The sequence below is a fragment of the Aptenodytes forsteri genome, unplaced genomic scaffold (assembly GCF_000699145.1).
Source record: "Aptenodytes forsteri isolate BGI_AS27 unplaced genomic scaffold, ASM69914v1 Scaffold155, whole genome shotgun sequence".
NCBI lineage: Eukaryota > Metazoa > Chordata > Aves > Sphenisciformes > Spheniscidae > Aptenodytes > Aptenodytes forsteri.
This window is the reverse complement of record NW_008794446.1, coordinates 5,693,694-5,710,668: the sequence shown is the minus strand read 5'-3', so window position 1 is coordinate 5,710,668 and position 16,975 is coordinate 5,693,694. Positions and strand designations below refer to the sequence as shown.

The window sequence follows — 16,975 nt, the reverse complement described above, 5'->3', positions numbered from 1 at the left end:
CTCTTCTACATTTCATTAGCTGGGTTCTGCCTGCTGGCAGAGCAAGTCTGTGTGGGCTGTTCTGCCACCAGTGTTTATCCCAGGAAAGAAAGCGGCACCAAACCCCTGTAAATTTGCACTCATATTCCCATACCCCAGAACTGTAATGTGGATTTTGTTTTAAGATTCTCTATGTATTTTGTGAATAAAATTTCTTTGTTTTTTTCTTTATGCCATTTTCAATCTGGTTTTCTTTGTGTCATATATGGAGGATGCAATGTAGGGTTCTGTATCAGCTTGATATTGTAACCTGCTGATGAAACCTCACAGAAACAAATACGAGTTGCAGTAGTTGCTTTTTAATAATAGCGTACAGCCTGTTGTCCACATAGATATCTTAGATTAATTATTTTGATCTGATTGTACACTATTGAGAATTAATAGTGTTGCGTATGTAAGTATATGTGAAATGTTATGTTTGTGCCTCATAGACTAGAGCTGACTCCATAAGTACCTGTTTTAGCATTTGCAAATAGTTTAACCTGGATCTAGCATTACCTGTAATAGCTCTGCCAGAAGGTTTTTCAGTTTTGTCTGGCTACTCTGAATTACTGTACATGACCAAAAATAAAGACATTCTCTGGCCTGACCCATGCAGGAGATCAGACTGATTATCACTGTCCATTCTGGCTTTTAAAATCTTCAAGCTCATTGTCTGGCCATGCTTCTTGCAATTAGACCTAGAATGTATCTGTTCCTGCAACAGCCAAAGTTTACTAACAGCTCAGCCAGAAAAGTGGCTTGGAAGAATGTTCTTACTATAAAATGCAGTGCCTGTTATAGGTGTTTGTAAATACATATGAGCAGTTGGGAAAGCTGTTTAACCATGTAATACCTATGAAAAGTATATCTTTGATTTTTTGAACATTTTTATTTCAATTTAGAAACATTATTTTCCTTTGCTTCTTTTCCCCACCTAAACACCCATGCAGCCTCCCTTGTGTTGACCATAGTGATCATGTGCCTCTGGGGGGAGACTCATAACCTCATTCATCAACTGAAGGTAACACCATAGCCCCAACCGTATTCCCAAAAACACACATGCCCCACTCAAATCAAATTTCTGCTCCTAACTAGTGCCACCGTAAGGAGACCTGATGGAAATTATGGGGGAAAGGGAGAGGACGGAGGAACTTTACAGCTTTTCCAACAGTAGCACAATCTTAGATGAGCTTAAGTCAAACATGAAAACACACCCTGGGTCAAATCTGTCATACTCTCAGAAGAGGAAGAAGTATCCTTATATTCTTGGAGAAGTTTCCATTTTATAAAGGATTCTGTCTGTGCTGATGCTATGTTTTTAGTTCACTGAATTAGTCAGTAGCTAGCGATGACCTCACTTGATCTGTGGCAGAGTTCAGGCAAGGTTTGTGCGTTAGTGGCCTGTGTGAGTTGGAAGGATACAGTGTCACTGAGCACCAGTACCTGACCAAACATAAGCTCAAGTTCCACATCCAGAACCGCAGCCCAGTGCTGCTTGCAGCTCCACTGCAAGATTTCAAAGCGGGTGAATCCCAGTTGTTATTTTTTACAATCACCATTTTCTTTTGAATTAGGTTGTTATAAAAGTTAACTGGGTTTTCTCCAGATCTAAGCATCATATTCAAACACATGAATAAAAGTATTCTGCGTCAGTGGATTGTTTTCAGTTGTATGTCCTTTATTTTAGATTTCCTTTCACGGCTGAGAAGCCGATCCAAAGATGAAAAAGAAAGAACCTATTTTCCTCTTCTGATCTGGTGAAAGGAAAAACATGGGAGAGGATGAGATCTACTAATTTTAATAACTTTAAAAAAAATGAGTTTAGATTTTCAAAGCCTTTAATGATGCAGTGGACAAACAAGTACTAGGAGTTTGATACTTAACCAGATTAGGCACTTAATAATAATCTACAAAGCAACCCTGAGATATTTCAGAAGCTAAATATCTTTGAAAATCTAGCCTGTGGTGACTCAAAATCATTAATCATTTTAAGCGTAGTTAAAGTAACTATAATTACTACTGTCTTTACTAGGAAATAATTCAATTTTAAATATCACTTATCTTTTTGTGCTTTCTTCCTTGGGTACTAAGCCCAAAACAGTGTTTTTTCTTTTAGTTAATAAAAAGCAGATTGTAAGTTTTGTTTTCATTTTTTCACTAAATTGCAATTTCCATTCAAATGTAGCATGAGAGAAACCTTCAGTAACATTACCCTCTTAAACAGGAAGGTCATTTGCCTTTTTCCAACATAAGCAGGGAGCTGTGTTAGACCTCGTAGCTCTCAGAAAACCAAGATGTTTTTTGGGTTAGCAGGAAGGGACGGACTCTGAAGATATAAAAGACCCAATTACAAAGACTGCATGTATATTTAACTTGGCCTCTCTGAGGACACTGGTGCTTTTATAGAGAAGCAGCAAGTCAGAGGATGCTGGAGCTCTATTAATGTATTGCCTGTGCCCAGATGGAAGAGTTGCTGTTGCAAAACCTTCACCACAGCAAGCGAGAGCCCTTGCACAATGCTCATCAGTTAAAAAGTACTATGTTGGGGGGGGGGGGAACCAGCGAAGAAGAACTCTGTCTCTGAAATTGAGATCTTTCCTGCCACAGGTTACTTCAAAAGGTGAAACAACACATCCTTATAGATAATGTTTTAATTAAAAAAAAAAAAAAGTTTTGCTTCCCTATACTTTAAAAAATAAAAGATTTTGCAAGTCAGAACAAGTGTTCTTATGTAAGACCAATTAGATTTTTTTTTTTTTTTTAACCAAAGTGTTACCTCCTATCTAGCCAGCATCTAAGCACACCGTTGTGCAAGTAAGGGTATTACATAGTAAACCCCGTATGCTGTCTCTCACCAGTGCTTGCCTAGGAGGGTTATACAGAAAGGAATTTCAAAACTACATAAAACAAGACACTTCCCTTCAACAACTGATCAGGATTGAGATGGTTTACTGGCATCAGTTCTTCAAAGAACAGAGAAAATAATTTTGAGTAGTAACAGGAGAGCACTAAGGCAGAAGCTGTAACCGAAGGGTTGTCTGCACATAATGAGGAGGAACGTGAGGGAAAAACAACCATGAGAAACAGAATTTTCACTGTAAAATCATATGGCCTGATTTTTTCCTGACACTACCTCACTGCAGTCATTTATATAAAGTTACCATAAAACAGCCAGTGGTTTTGAGTCATGAAGATTTTTGCTGGTAGCTATTTATGTTTACTTTGGGTATACAGAAATATTTTCAAAAGGATGAAGGGCATGGTGATTGACAGCCTAGCTATTAAAGGTATCAAGTGAGCTAAGAAGTGTATGTTCATGTGCATGCCCTGTTTATAAACTGCAGTCAGGGAAAGAAAAATACTTTTTTTTGTCTATCACCTGGCATGACTTCTTAGGTAATCCTGATTTTTGAAGGATTACTTCTTCCCACCTTGAAACAAAAAAGTAGTTTTAAAAGTTGTAGATGTTATCCAGCTGAGTCATTAGGTCCCTGGTCTAACTGGAGGTAGCACTGGTCTGAGCTACCTGAACCTGAACTTTGGATCTTTCTGATAGCACTTGTGAATAAAATGAGAAGAAAGCTCCTTATCCTGTAATGAGCCAGGGCTCCAGCTATGCCAAACACTTCGCTCACAGCAAGGGCCCGAGTCCTCCTCTGAAGGATGTACAGTCTTGTTTGAGATGGTATATGGCAGTATGTGTCAGAGAAGTGGGGAAAGTTGATGCAGTGATACATACAATTTGATACTTCTTCATCATTTGAAACAGTGGTAGAAACTGTTGTTAGTTATCTAAGGTCAGCTAATCCTGACGGTGCTCAGTTTCCCTGTTTCAGCTGGGTAATTCTTACGCAGGTGTTGCAAGAGGTAGCATTTTTTTGAATAATTCAGAGTGGACGCTGTATGCATAAGACCTATTTGAGAGAACTGCGGAGGTGTTTACGTTACATGGGCACACGTGTGCCAGCTCAGACCTGATGCCTGACGGGTCTGACAGCCTGCCTCTGTTAGGGGGCAGAGCTCGATACCTGATAGGAAGGTGTAAGAGGCAGCAAATGTAGTACAGTCTGATCCCATGCCCATCTCATCTTGATGTGTAGTAGATGGAAGTTGGTTGAAACCCTTCCAACATGTTTATTCTCATTTTATGAGAGAAGTAAAAAATCAACTTCTCTTCTAAGGTTGTTGTTGCTAGTGGATCAAAGGGACATAAGCAGAAGGATGCTTTTCTACAGAGTAATGAAAACGTTGAGGTGTGAATATCCAAATAGGTCAGCCAGAAAGGAAGAAGTGTTAATAATTAAAGACAAAACTAGACAATGGAAAGGAAAGTTTAAAAAAAGAACAAGTAAGCAAGTAGCTTATCACAAAAGCATCTTATTTAAAGTCAGGGAAAGCTTTAAGAACTGCTGTGGCAGAATTAAGAGAAAGAAAATATATCTGTAAATGTATTTGAAATTCAGGAAAACATTTGTGTTAAAAACCACACTGCAAGAAGTGCATACACTGAGATAAGAACTGTTTGAGGGGTGGACTCGTATTTGAGAGCAAATTGGAGCTACTGCACTGAAAATTCCTCCTCCTAATTAGATAATCAATGAAAACATCATACACGTGCAGCATGTTACAGGGAGGTATCTTGTGGAAAATGAGTATTTTGAACTTGTCATTCTACAAGGGAGGCAGAATCAGGAAAACTAAAGAGTGTGATGTGGTTTGTGTTTGGGTCAGGGATGCCTTGGTTTTGGTATCAGCTCACCACTCCGAGTGGGTACAACCCCCTCCTTGTCTGCCTCCCTCTGCTTCCCGTCACATCTCTGAAGAGTCAGGAGCTTTTCCTTTTCCAAGGCAGGTTCCCAGCTGGCTGCCTCCTGCATGCCTGGGGAGGGAGGGGAGAGTGAGGTTTGCCCCAGCTCCATGGTCCTGGGAGAAGAGGGGGAAATTTTTGCCTGAACCTTAGGGTGTGCCTGCTAAAGGTGAGCACAAGAATGAGTACTATATTGTACTATATACAATATAGTAACATGCAGTAATTGTTAGCCATCCCTAGAGACCCTGTAGAAACAAGCAGGTTGCTTTGAGCAACCTGATCCAGTGAAAGATGTCCCTGCCTACGGCAGGGGGTTGGACTAGATTATCTTCAAAGCTCCCTTCCAACCCAAACCATTTATGATTCTATGAATATCTAGTGATGGGCATGCTCCAACCCTTCCCCTTCCTGGCTTCCACTTCTCTGCCCTCCCGCAGAGCTTGCTGTGAGGAGGGTAGAAGAGATACAACTCCATTGTAGAAGGGAAGTGGAAGAGGCCCTGATTATGACCTAATTACAGCTAAATTTTTTAGTATTTGGGGGCTCAGTCTGTGCATTGTGTAATGAAATTTCATAACTTGAGGAAAAGAGAGACAGCCACAACCCCTGTGTTCCCTTTGTCCTAGGCTCTGTGTGACCTGGTACCAATCTCTTAGGCATGTTACCTAATGCAAATTATACTTCGAGTGGGTGGGTGGGGTTCAGTTACTAAATCTTGTCTCTGAGACAAGCACCCAAAATCAGAGGCACCATCAATGGCCGTTTGGAAATTTCCTGCTATGAGGAAGTTCTGACATGTCATGCTGGGACGTTTGGAGAGTAATCTTGTCTCTAAAATACAGATAAGGGTTTGTAACAAAACTGAGAAAGAAGTAAGTTTATAGGATTCCAATAATGGAAAACAGCTTGTTTAGGGATGGTGCCTGGAAACTAAGGTGAAAAGCAGGAAGAAAATACTACTCAAGTTATTCTTCATGCTTGATGATGCCTGTAGGCTGTGCTTGCAGGACTCAGGCTGCATTTTGACTTGCGCAGCAGTATTTCGTGTATCAGTGTTGCCTGAGTCCGTGCCCCAGTGGTAGCGGTGCAGATTTCAAATTGGCTTATAGGATGGTATATTTTCAGCACGTGTCTGGGCAAACGAAATTTGTTCCTGGCTGGCTGATGCTTCCAGAGGATGTTCAGCTAGGAAGAAACTCAGAGGTGAACGGCGGAGTCCTAAGAGGACATGTCAGTTTGACAGCTCCAAAGCAAAGTCAAGGGAAGGATCTTGAAGGCATAATTCCAACATTAACTAATTGCTAAATGCCTAGTAGGTAGTTATCATTTGTTATTTACAGATAAGTCACAAACCCCTTACAACCTATTTAATTACTCTTACGAATTCACTGAACAAGCTGAGGATGGGAGCTGGGTGAACATGAATCTAAATTTGTTCCTGGCTGGCTGATGCTTCCAGAGGATGTTCAGCTAGGAAGAAACTCAGAGGTGAACGGCGGAGTCCTAAGAGGACATGTCAGTTTGACAGCTCCAAAGCAAAGTCAAGGGAAGGATCTTGAAGGCATAATTCCAACATTAACTAATTGCTAAATGCCTAGTAGGTAGTTATCATTTGTTATTTACAGATAAGTCACAAACCCCTTACAACCTATTTAATTACTCTTACGAATTCACTGAACAAGCTGAGGATGGGAGCTGGGTGATACATGAATCTATCCTGAATCTATTAAAATATTTTAATTTTATTCTATTAAATTCTATTTAATAGGCTTTTATTAAAATATTTTATGTAATTGTACCCAAATTGTCTGATATCCTTTCTCCAGAAATACAGACATATGCTTCATTTCTATGCTCCTATCTTCCATTCTGACACAGTTTACAATGTAAACATGTATTCCCTATGCATTATTTACTGTTCTACTGCTTCTGCTTGTTTTGCTTTTCATCACTAGGTGGCAATATCTTAACAGTCAGTTATAAACACAAGGCAAAACAAAATGGTGCAGCAAAACTAGTGAGGCATTAACTGAGAAGGATTTCTGTTGCTTTATTTAGAGCTTATCACATTAAATTAGGTTTGCTTAATGAAATCTTATTTTGTGCAGTGCTTTCTGTCACTCTGTACTTTTTACTCGGACGCTAGCAAGATGTTTATTTTACCTTGTTAAATCATGGGACATTATAGGTACATAGAGCTCAGGTTTTTTAGATAATAATTTTGATTTTCATTTTAACAAAGGACATTAGTAAAACATGTGTACAAGCTGCTTTGTTAATGTTTGGCTTGAATTGTTTTGTGTTATGCAAGCTGTAATAAGAAAAGGAAAAAAACCTAGTAAATATTTTAATATAAGGAAAGAAGTGTGTAACCTCAACAAATGCCAGGTTGAAGAAAATAAACTCTCTACATATAAATACCATGGTTTTTTCTGCTTAAATGTAAAAATATTACTCCTTTTTTATTGCTGGTTTACACGTGGACTTGTCGCTTCACAAATAATACAAAGACACGTCGTTTTTTTCATTGTTTCTTTTATTCCTCCTGAAACCAAAGGGAACAAATCAGACATAGGTGTCTAGGAGAAAGCCTCCAACTGCTTCAGAAGGCTGTGGATCCAATGTAGGTCTTACGTCGTATCTGCCAGTCTCTGTGAATAGCTCACGTACCTTAGGGTATCTATAATCACACTAGGCACCTATATTTAGGCACCTGAATACCATTCAACTATGACCAGTATCCATCTGAAAGCTAGCGCAGTCTTTCAAAAGAAGATCATAAAGAGGTTCCAAGTAGTTTTATTAAAGAAGGGCATGTGAAATCATGAATGCAATGCAATATATCCCAGGATGTGATAATATAATAGATCCTTTTTTGTTTTCATTTGTTAGGTGTGTTCTGCACTGGAATCAAATTGATCTGGGAATGATTCTTTGTAGGGTTGCTTTATTTTGCCCAAAAGGACTAGATCATATCAAAACCACAGAGACCCTAATAAGCAGCCTTTAGTTATCCCTTGGGGCAAAAACTCCAGACAGCCAAACTTTTATACAAACTGTACCAGTGTAAATCCAAGCTGATTCCATGGAAATCAGAGACACGGGTGTAATTCAGCATACAGCACTATCTGGCTAAAAGGACGTAGCATTTGACCCAAATTAAGGAGGAAAAGCTGCATGACTTGGTGAAGCCATAGAAAATCAAAAACTATGTTAAAACTTCCAGCAGTTCAGTAAAGCTACTTTTGGCTTTGGGCTTTGTGTCCACATCACTACCTGGAAGCTGTGTGGAGCTGGGCAGGAGCAGAATGATTGACACCTAGCAAAGGTAGAAGCAAGGTATTAAGCACAAGCTGGGCAAATAGAAAGTTGTGTTTTGCTTAAGTTTTTTGCTAGATTAGGGCTGAAGTGTTCCTATCTTGCAGGATGACACTGTAGGAGAGACTGGGTTATAAAGATGTATCACTGCAGACCAAGGAAAGGCTTTGTACTGTTAGCAGATATTTGTGCACTCATAAATACAATCACTGTGGTTTATTGATGGAGTTTGAATAAAAGTCCTTAGAAATCAAAAATATAATCACCTGCTACATAAGTTAAAAGACTCATTCTGTTAGCAACAAATACAGAACACACTCTTCTACTTAATGGTTTCTGCAACTAGAAGACAATCTGTGTGTGAGTACTAGGAAAGAAATCACGTGTACAAAATTTGAATCTATAGTTTATATTTGCTTTGTTACTGTTGTCATCCCTTAGAGGCCTTCAGCTACTCTTTGCATTTAGCCTCAGATTCTGAAGAGTTCAGATTGCAAAACCCAAATAGGTCCTTTCATACCAACCTAAATGGAGCCCTGAAAGATTGTGCAAGGACTGTGCTATATTCATATCTCTGTGTGCTTTTTTAAGGATTCCTGCAAGCATTGCTCAGAACGTAGAGGACTAAACTGCCTGTATGACTGTTATAAATAGTAGTCATTAAAAATGTAAACAAAATGGGTACCTATGCTACTAAATATTAAGAATCTAAATAAAGTACCCAATTTACAAAAGTAGTTACCCTAAGTATCATGTGTAGACAGTGAAGAGAAATAGGCTGCTTTGGAAAATAATTGTGCTCTGTACTGGAACTCTTGGGAACTCTTCACGTATGCTGGAGGCACTCACCTCCCAGCATAGGCGTCTAAGCTGGATGCCTCAAGATAGATATTGTGAATACCTCCAGCGGTATGTATTTTTGTTATTCTTTTTCTTTTACTGAGAGAAAGTTTTGGAAGTCTATTTTTCAGATGTTTTGCAATGAAAATAGCTGTTCATGCAGTGTTCTGCTCACGAGAACACTTCTGACTGTGCTGAGGAACAGCTTCTCCCAGCCTATTTTTTCCAGAGTTGGGGTGCAGAAACTCCACAGACTTTGTTCAGCCAGAGAAGGGTATAAGCCAGGTACCCAAGGCTCCTGGATATGTGCTGTCTCTGATCTCAGAAAGCAGATGAGAGAACAGAAGGTGCACTGCATGTCACAAATGTGGAGTTTGAGTTACACACACATGTTTATAATTGAAACAATGCTTCTATTATCATGGTAATCAGCAAGTGCTTCACCATGGTAGACCTATGCAAAGCCTTACATTATGGATCTGTGATTTCTTATGGTGAAAAAAATGTTACGTTGTCATTAATTTATCGTAAACTCCCATGTAGAAATATCATAAAAAGAAGCCCACTGTATTTGTAAATATGTAAGACTGTAATATCCATCATCAGAAAGCTTACTTACACCAACAGATTTTGTATGCTTATGCCTGTCTATCTTTCACAACCTGGAATACGTAATTAAATTCTAAATATCATAAAGTCAACAAGAATTAAAGTGAAAACTGTATAACTTCAAAGCTTCTTAGTCTTGTCAGCCTCCCTAAAATAAGTTCAGAGCACTAGATTAGAATGCTGCTGTTTCTGCCATTTCAGTGTGTTATACCTGTTTTAGGAGTGTTTCCAAAATGTGAGCAAAACCATGATATTATCTGGTGGATGTCCTATTTGAGCAAATTTAGACTGGCAAATATTTAAATGAAGTTTAGCATTTTAAAGGTTTTTTAACATTTTATGATTATTTAATGATAGAAAATAGTAAGATTTTAATTGGTATACTTTTAATTTTAAAGAAGCTGTTAGAGCAAAAGTGAAATTCAGAGGCGTTTATGTTCTGGGTGGTACTTTCTAAAGCAGAACTGATAATGGAGGAGTATCAACCCTGAAGTAAAGTTTAACAATAGTATTGAATACTGCGCTGCAAACGCCTGTATTAAAGTAGTGGGGCAGTTTTTCCTCTTGTAGCCCATTAGACTGCTCTGTGGACTGAAAGCAGTTCCTTAGTCTGTACCTCTCCTTAGTGCAATTGTGAGATCAGGAAGCATAATGTAAAAGTTGTATTCTGTATGAACTCTTTCATATGATGCCAAAAATATACAATCTAAGAGTGGTGGCATTTTTCTTTAATATGCTTTGTCTTAAGACAAAGTTGTTGTTGTCCATTAAGTTGTTCATATTTTAGTACAACAGCATATTGTCAGTGGAAGTGCACAATAGGTAAACGTGTTGTTCAGAGGGAATACTAAAAGGTGAAAGCAGTGAGATTCTGCATTGTATATTAATGTGATGCAATGTTAAAAAAAGACTACTGTACAGGACATGGAATCACTTTGGCTGCAAAGCATTTCAGAGAAAGTCAATAAAAAAGGTGTTAGGGGATCTGCCACTCCTAGACAGAGGGCTGAATGTAGCTATAGACTTTTTAATGTTAGTCCACAGGAAGTGCAAGTAGGCATTGGGTGATACTTTTACATCCCAGACACACACTCTACTTACAGTAGTCAAATCCAGATATCCTTGGATGTGATAGCCCATTTATTTCTTTGCCAAATGATCACAAAACCAAGAAGAGATTGTGCTGGTTAGACTTGATAACTGGTGAAGACCAAGAAGGACAAGTGACAGGAACATTATTCGATCATGTTCGTACAAGCTGATTCGGGATAAGCAAGGATAGGCCTGCAGTTTTGAAAAGATAAACTACGAGAAATAAAAGGAACTGGTTAGTGACAGTGAAGAAATCAGGTACTTGCCTATGGGGGACATCTGAAATTTCTTTAACTTGAAAGCACCAAAACCAACCAACCAACAAAACCTTGAACTTTTCATTCTGCCTGGGAGGGAAATGTGAGACCCTCAGAAGCATCCCACGGGGTCCCACCAGTCACTCATCTCACCTGGTATTCTTCTCCCAACAGCAGCAGTAGAAGTTGCTGTTTGGGAAGAGTGCACATGGGTGTAGCCACTTTCTGCAGCCCATCCCTCTCATATGGCCCAGTGCGTGCATTGCTGTATTAGGGATGTTAGAGAGGAGTACTTTCCTGCCTGGTCCTTTTAGCATCCTTTATCGACCTAAATTTGTGTTTATTATCAGCATTTTGAAGCTGCTAATGCTCTCTACCTCCGCAACTCCCAGTAGCAACAAGTTCCAGAAGCTCACAACTTCCTGAAGAAACACACACTTCTCTTCTGTTTGTTTTAAACTGATCTCCCAGTCATTTCATTGAATGCTCTGCCATTCTTATGGAGAAGGAAGGCAGAGTTATGGGAAGAGTCCCCATTGCATTTTTAGCAGACAGTTGTGGCTTGGAGGTTGGAGGGTGTCAATTTCAAGTGAGCACTATCAAAAGTTCAGCTGAGTAAGAATATGTGAAGGAATTAAAAGCAAATGGTTAAATGTCCTTGGTCCTTTACAATTTTGAAACAAGAACATCAATTTTAAAGGGTCCAGTATCCAGTGAGGGAGGATGAGAGAGAGGGAGTAAGAATAAGACATGACCACTAAGTAAGTAAATGCCTTGCCTTTATTTTCCATAAGGATGGGGCCTTGTAGAGGAACAGAGGTAGGAGGAATAATACAACCAAAACAAAAAATCAATTATGAGGTGGAAAAAACCCTCAAAGATCTTCAAATTCACATCACAAAAAACAGGTAACTTCCCATTCATAATAATGGAAGAATGGGCATATGAAGTTGCAGCTTGGGTAATAAAATTCTTGTTGAATCTATCAAAAGAGAGATTCTGCCTTGTAAATATAAACCACAGAATTTATGGGGTAAAAATGATCTATATCAACAGACAGGCTGCTTGACCTCAGCCACACTCAAGGCTTTGAAACAAAATTTGGCGCGAGATTATATTTAAGGGTGTGGATTTAATTGAGAATTGGATAAATTCCAATACAGATTTAGAAAGACAACTATTTGCAAATTAACCTTATATTTTTATTTTCAACAAGAGAATTATCATAAAATTAATACATCAGTCATCTTCAGAAAAGCATTTGATGTAGCACTGCAGGGGAAATTATTACTTAAATCCTTGAACATAGGCATTAATGCAGCATTTGTGAGGATGAATAAGGACTTCCAAACCTACCTGGCATTGTCTCTGCTGAAAAATCAGTTAGTGGGATGGCAGGAAGTCCTAGGTCTTGGGACTTGCCATATTTGGTATTAAATTTAACTTTAATTGTAAAAAGTTGGAGTGTGCTGGTTAAAACAGGATGGTACGATGAGGAGGCATTGTCAGTGGGAGGGACAAGGACAGGGGTGGTCTCAAAAAAGAAATTGGGGGCCCAGAGTGACAGCAAAGGGATGATATTTAACAGTATAGAGAGGAAGAGCTGATTGGATCTCTTTGATAGCTGGTGAGATCAAACCTGAGATACTCTGAACATTTCTGATAGTCCATGTTCCCAAAAGGGTGTAAACTGGTCTTGAGTAAACTTTATTTAGGAATTGAAAGATTTATAAAGTGAGTTTCTACAACAGCCTTCCATCAGTGAGGACACAAAACCTTATCTCTAGATGAGGTATGTTTACAGAAGACATTTACTATATTTTCAGTGAGAACCACAGAAGTTTGGTCTCAATGACCCTTGTGTTCCTCAGTTTCCAATCCAAACATCAAATATTCTGCATACTGAAACTAAAATTAATGTGCAAATACAATTGCTGACAAAGTTTTTAGAAGAATCAGCAGCAGGCAAGCTCTATTTTGGCTCAGATACTGTAATTATGAGATGCTGCAGGAAATTTATTCCACTAAGTGAGAAAAGTACTGTTATTCCCAGGAAATAATATCTGGAAGGATGATACCAAGAATATATGAAACAAAAAATATTTGGGAAACTGATTCTTCTTATTTTTCTTCATTACCATTAAAATATGCATAGTGATGTACTGTGATTATTTGAAATAAAACCTTAGGAATATGGAAATTGTAGCTAGCAATTAAGTATTTTGTAGAAAATACAGAGAGATTAACAAGCAGTGAATTGCTTCTGCCTCATTTTCTTACGTGAATTCCGTATGTGAATTCAGTTCCTTTTTAAAAAAATATTATTCAAGATAAAAATGACATCAAACTGACAATTTTCTGTGGCTCTTTCGGAGGTGAATACCAAGCAGTGAGCTCTCTGGTTTATTTGCCATCATGAATTCAGCCTGCTGTCTCTCATCTTTGTTAAGGGGGGAAAAAAAGTAGTCAAGAAAAAAATGACAACACATTTTTCTGTAGCAGTGAAAGAAAAACAGAAGCAGCCAGTCTGAACGCCGTGTTTTTAGCGCTCTGGAAGTGCTTCTCTTCTGCAACTGGGCTGAGGGAGAGCCTTTTTTTTTCCAACGTCACTGCAATCAGATATATGGGTGCAGCTCTGCTTTACCGCAGCATGATGCAGTTGTGTATAGTTCAGTGTGCTCTTCTTGGAAACAGGCGGAAGGAGAGCAGCTGACCAGAGCATGCAGAGGATATTCATTAGAGGATGGTTTTTTTCCTAAAGCTAAACAGTCCGTGTGAAATTCCTCCAGCTGCAGAAGAGACGGTTTCAGTGGGGCTTCAAGTTGATACTCGGTTCGCCAGAGGAGGTGCATACGCTCGGGCTGTCAGCTTCTGATGGAAAAAAAGCTTCAGACAGGCAGACTGCGCGTTATTAAAAGCACAGCTCAGACACCCTTCGGGAAGATACTCTAACTGTGCTTATGGAACAAGTGCTGTGGTACTGCATATGCCTTAACTGACCGGGAGAAATTTGCCTAGTTGTGGAATGGAATAAATGAAAATACATGCTGAGGGGGTGAGGGAATAAAATACTCCGCAGATAGAATTAAGTACGAGCCCCGGAGGAAGAGCAAAGGACAAAAATCTCATGGTGTGTTTTTGTTGTTGTTGTTGAGCGCCTTTTTTTTTTTTTAAATGAGCTTACCTACCATGAACGGAAGAAGTGGATCTGCGGAGACTTCATTTCCTCCTCTGACCCCTCGTTTACATCACTAACTGGTGACAGTCACATCTACATACATAGTACCTGCCACTTCAGCTGCTCAGAATTATAGAAGCCTCTTTGTATGCAGCAGACATGGCTAGCCAGCAGGATTCAGGCTTCTTTGAAATCAGTATCAAATATTTACTGAAATCCTGGAGCAATAGTGAGTAGCAGAAGAGTAATCTTTTCATATTACGCATTGCTTGGTAAATAGCTAGGATAACCTAAAGGATAACATCTTATATTTCTGTATGTTTGTGTTATATAAACCAAATAATTTTTGCTTTCATCAGCTCTAAAAATCAGAATGTCAGAGATTTAAATAGGTTTCATTAAGTGCAAAGGCTGTAATGAGATTATACTAGATTTTGCTTGATTGAATTCTGAAGTTAGCCTGCTTTCTGGCTCTCTCTAATAGTACATTGCAGGGAGTGCATTCCAAACAGTGTTTCCTGCCTACATGTTTATTTGATTTGTTCAGGCTTTATCTAAGTATTTTTGAAAATGCTGTTTAATCACAAGGGTGTGGCATTGCTCAGAAGTTGGTTTTTATTAATTGTGCACTGAGGACAAAAATATAATGATTATACTTCAGGTCTGAAAGTATTTTAATGTGATGAAAAGCAAAACATCAGTTGCTTATAGCTGCACTTCCCACCCTCTATGCTTAATTTCAGAATCTTATGCAATATTTCCATCCAGAAAGAATCCATCTGTTTATCTAATCCAGGCTGGGTTTTGCAGAATGTAAACAAATGGCATTTTAGTCTTCCTTGGTCTTTTCAGTATTGCTGTTCCTGATTTCCATTGCTGTTTAAATCAATCACTCTTTGGATTTTTAGCAATATTATGTAATAAAGATTTCTGAATAAAACTTAGTGCTTGCAAATTTATTCAGATTAGGTAAGGCCATGGGATAACTCTAGCAGAAATTTGCTTTTTAATTTAAAATACATGAACAGTATATTCCTTTTCTGTAGAAGCTTCTATTAACAGTGCTAGATCTCCATAATTAACTGTTTTTAAAAGATAGAACACAATGTCTCTGGAAAAATCCAACTTGGCTACGTATGCAGTAAGGTTCTGATCATCCCACTATCTATAATTTAACAACTTCTGCATAAAAGACTAGTATTTTAAAATTCTGTGGTATTAAAAAAATGCAAAATCTGTTTAATACAAGGCGTGTATCTGAATACCTGCAAAGAAATAAAAATAACACTATATTTGATGTGTGACATGCAAGGCTTGTCTTCATTAAATGATATCCATAGAAACTGTATTTTTCCAGGTCATTTGTAACCTCAGTAACACTGTAGTGCTTGTTTGAATCTGTTTTTCTACCACAAGTGTGAAGCCACCAGGGCATAATACTGTTACCTAAACAGCATTGCTTATCTGCCCTCCTTCTAAAATATTTAGTGCATATTCATTCAAATCACTGATCCCACAAGGACTGGAAGATAATTTTATGGTTTAGTTACCTTTTTGGACTGATGTTAATCAAATACCGAGAACGTAAGTGTGTGTTGTGACAACACATATTTTGTAACAAGCTAGTCACAGTTTGTGACAGAAGAAAAGTCACTTCATGGCGCAGAAATCAAATCAGTTCTGGCATTATTTTTTTTTAATAGACTACTGTAACTTTAGGACTAAGTAAAACTAGCACTTAATAATATAAAAATTACTATATTGTGGAATTAAATATAACATTTTAATCTTTTTTTTCTTTTTCCTCTACATCAAAGTATATTGAAAGTATTTCGAAACAGCAAAGATGTTTCTAGTCTGAAATTAGAAGTCCTTAAATGAAATTCTGTTTTAGAGAAATGGAAATAGTATATGAATAATTGATATTTCTGACATTCTTTTAGCTGATAGGCTTTCTTCTGTATTTGAATAAACAGAGGAAATACAATAAATTAATCTGGGTTGACTTAAACTTGTTGCCAGTTTTTTTTTTTTTTTGCTTTCAGTCTGGAAGGCTGTGTTCATAAATCTGTACATATCCTTTCTAGCTGAAAAACAAACAATTCGGTAAGAAGACAGTAGGGAGCTCAAAAGACCTAGGGCTTTCTTCAGCTCTGCTATGGGTGGAGCAGAGGAAAACACTTCCCTTGCTTGAGAAACTGCTGGGAAGCCTGCACGTGCATGCACAGGAACATGTTTTTTCAGAGAATAGGTGCTGTGTCTGCATACCCAAGAGCAGAAGTAAGCTATAAATCATGCTGTGGCATTTACCTAGTAGAAAGAGGTCTAACATACTGTTTTAAAAGACAAATAAGTTTGGGTCCTACAGTATATATTTTGCTCAAATGGTTATAGTATAGAGGTGCTGTCCATGTATGTTTCTGTAAATTTGCACTTTAAAACAGTAGCTGTAAATAGCATTTATCCTTCCCGGGCTTTATAATCCCACCAAAACCAGTCCTTTCTATTGATTTGTGTTTTGGCTTACACAGAGCATTAACATTTTCTAATAGATTGCCAACTGCACCCATTGCCCGTACCATGCCATGAAATATATTCAGTTATTCTACCTGGGATGACAATTTTCTCTGATTTTGCTATCATCTAAGGTGTTTAACAAACTAGCATTCTTGACATGCTGGGCAGGATTTCAGTTCGTGTCACACAGCACTTGCAGAGGTGTTCACCTAGCATGCTGCTTGGATTTTCATGTTCATCAACCAGCTAAGGAGGCAGGTAATTTATGGGCACTGGGTTCGGTTCATTTTAGGTACCTGTTAACTACTGTAATCAGGATGATACAGTCGGTGG

At 38.3% G+C, this 16,975-nt stretch overlaps 1 protein-coding gene across 1 annotated transcript in view; it reads left to right on the top strand.

The window, feature by feature from the left end:
* The first annotated feature begins 14,133 nt into the window (after positions 1-14,133).
* Positions 14,134-16,975, top strand: part of LOC103907945 (protein furry homolog) — a 187,804-nt gene continuing 184,962 nt past the window's right edge. The window contains exon 1 of the mRNA XM_019474859.1: positions 14,134-14,354. Coding sequence (XP_019330404.1) covers positions 14,285-14,354 — 70 coding nt within the window. The 5' untranslated portion in view covers positions 14,134-14,284. The remainder of the gene's footprint in view (positions 14,355-16,975) is intronic.